Source organism: Marmota flaviventris, chromosome 9 (assembly GCF_047511675.1).
Source record: "Marmota flaviventris isolate mMarFla1 chromosome 9, mMarFla1.hap1, whole genome shotgun sequence".
Taxonomy (NCBI): domain Eukaryota; kingdom Metazoa; phylum Chordata; class Mammalia; order Rodentia; family Sciuridae; genus Marmota; species Marmota flaviventris.
In genome coordinates this window covers 18574691-18576839 of record NC_092506.1, presented here as the reverse complement: position 1 = coordinate 18576839, position 2149 = coordinate 18574691, and the positions used below count along the sequence as shown (strand labels likewise).

The window sequence follows — 2149 nt, the reverse complement described above, 5'->3', positions numbered from 1 at the left end:
TAACTTTCTCTGAGAAACCTTTCCCCAAGTCTCAACAGGTTTAGATACTGAAGCACTTTGAATCTATAGCATGGCATCAATAAATATATTCATCAACATATTTCTCAACTTACTCTTTAAATGTTGGACCATATAGTCACATATCAAATCACTTAGGGCAGGAAAACGAGTCTTATTTCACTTGGTAATCCAGATATCTCCTGAAGGGAGTGTGATGCAAGGAGATTTTGTGTATGTGTGTGTGTGTGTGTGTGTGTGTATCAGATGAACAAAAACATAAAATACTTCTAAGGATTTTTTCATTGTTTTACAGGTAAACTGCTTTACTCTCTGAAATCAGCATCAATCAAAACTAGATGGAACACAGCAACAATGTAACTTACTTTGTCCTCTTGGGCCTCACACAAAATCCAAAGGAGCAGAAAGTACTTTTTGTTATGTTCTTGTTCTTCTACATTTTGACCATGCTGGGGAACCTGCTCATTGTCCTAACTGTAACCTTCAGTAAGACCCTGCACTCTCCAATGTACTTCTTTCTTGCTAATTTATCATTTGTGGACATCATTTATTCATCAGTCATTTCCACCACTTTGATTTCAAACTTATTCTTAGGAAAAGGTATGGTATCCTTCAAGTGGTGTATGTCTCAGCTCTTTGCAGAACACCTTTTAGGAGGGACAGAGGTCACTCTTCTGTTGGTGATGGCCTTTGACCGCTATGTGGCCATCTGTAAGCCCTTGCATTATTTGCTTATCATGAGGCCATGGGTGTGTGTGGTGCTGGTGGTAGTCTCCTTGGCTGGAGGTTTTGTGCACTCTTCATTTCAACTTGGCATTATTTATGGGCTCCCTTTCTGTGGCCCCAATGTCATTGACCACTTTACATGTGACATGTATCCCTTATTGAAACTTGTCTGTGTTGACACCTATGTCACTGGCCTCTTAGTGATGGCCAATGGGGGGCTGATGTGCTCCATTGTGTTTCTGCTCTTACTCGTGTCTTATGCTGTCATCTTCCACTCTCTGAAGAACCTGAGTCAGGAGGGGAGGTGGAAAGCTCTCTCCACCTGTGGCTCCCACATCACTGTGGTTGTCCTCTTCTTTGTCCCTTGTATTTTCATGTATGCAAGACCAGCCAAGACTTTCCCCATTGACAAGTCATTGAGTGTGTTTTACACAATTATAACCCCCATGCTGAACCCCTTCATCTACACTCTGAGAAACTCAGAGATGACAAATGCTATGAAGAAACTCTGGAAAATAAGCCACATCAGGCAGGAAATCACTGAGTCTCCCAGTACAAAGAGAAACATTTCACTATGAAGCTGTCTCCTTCAGAAGCATTGTTTACTTCAGAATTAAAACTGATGCCAATTTGCTCTGGTAGTTTTGTTAAGTATAATTGAAGAATAGAATATAGGTTTTGACATTCACATATTTCCTCAGTGTATTCCTCATTCTGTAGTGTGTTGTTTATCAGTGGACCTAGGAATTTTGGGTGCACATATACTAGAAAGTCAATAAAAATATGATATCCACTTATGAATGAAATTTTTATAGTATTACAAGAGTGTTTATTTAATTTTTACATTAATTTTTAATAATATTATCACTTCACATATTTTTATATATAATTAAATTTTTAAATTTATTATTCTAATTTGTTATATATGACAGAAAAAAGCATTACAATTCATATTACACATATAGAGCACAATTTTCATATTTCTGGTTGTATACACAGTATATTGACACCATTTGTATCTTCATACATGTACTTAGGGTAATTATATCCATCTCATTCCACCATCTTTTTTACCCCCATTCCCCTTCCCTTTTTCTCCCACTCCTTTGCCCTATTTGGAGTTTGTCTATTCCTCCCATGCTCCCCCTCAAAACCCCAGTATGAATCAGCCTCCTTATGTCAGAGAACACGTTCATCATTTGTTTTTTTGGGGATTGGCCAACTTCACTTAGCATTATCTTCTCCAACTACATTCATTTACCTGCAAATTACATGGTTTTATTCTCTTTTATTGCTGAGTAATATTTCATTGTGTATATATGCCACATTTTCTTTATCCATTAATCTACTGAAGGACATGTATGTTGTTTCCACAGTTTAACTATTGTGAATTGTGCTGCTATAA

The 2149-nt window shown here is 37.4% G+C and overlaps 1 protein-coding gene across 1 annotated transcript; it reads left to right on the top strand.

Annotated features, from left to right (window-relative positions):
- Positions 1 to 356: 356 nt before the first annotated feature.
- LOC114093542 (olfactory receptor 4A47-like) lies at positions 357 to 1322 on the top strand. The gene has a single exon (XM_027936336.2). It carries the CDS (start codon positions 357 to 359, stop codon positions 1320 to 1322), a length of 966 nt encoding a protein of 321 aa, XP_027792137.2.
- Positions 1323 to 2149: the final 827 nt, after the last annotated feature.

Excerpts from the sequence above, each read along its gene's own strand:
- LOC114093542 (XM_027936336.2), top strand. The coding sequence starts at position 357 with ATGGAACACAGCAACAATGTAACTTACTTTGTCCTCTTGGGCCTCACA.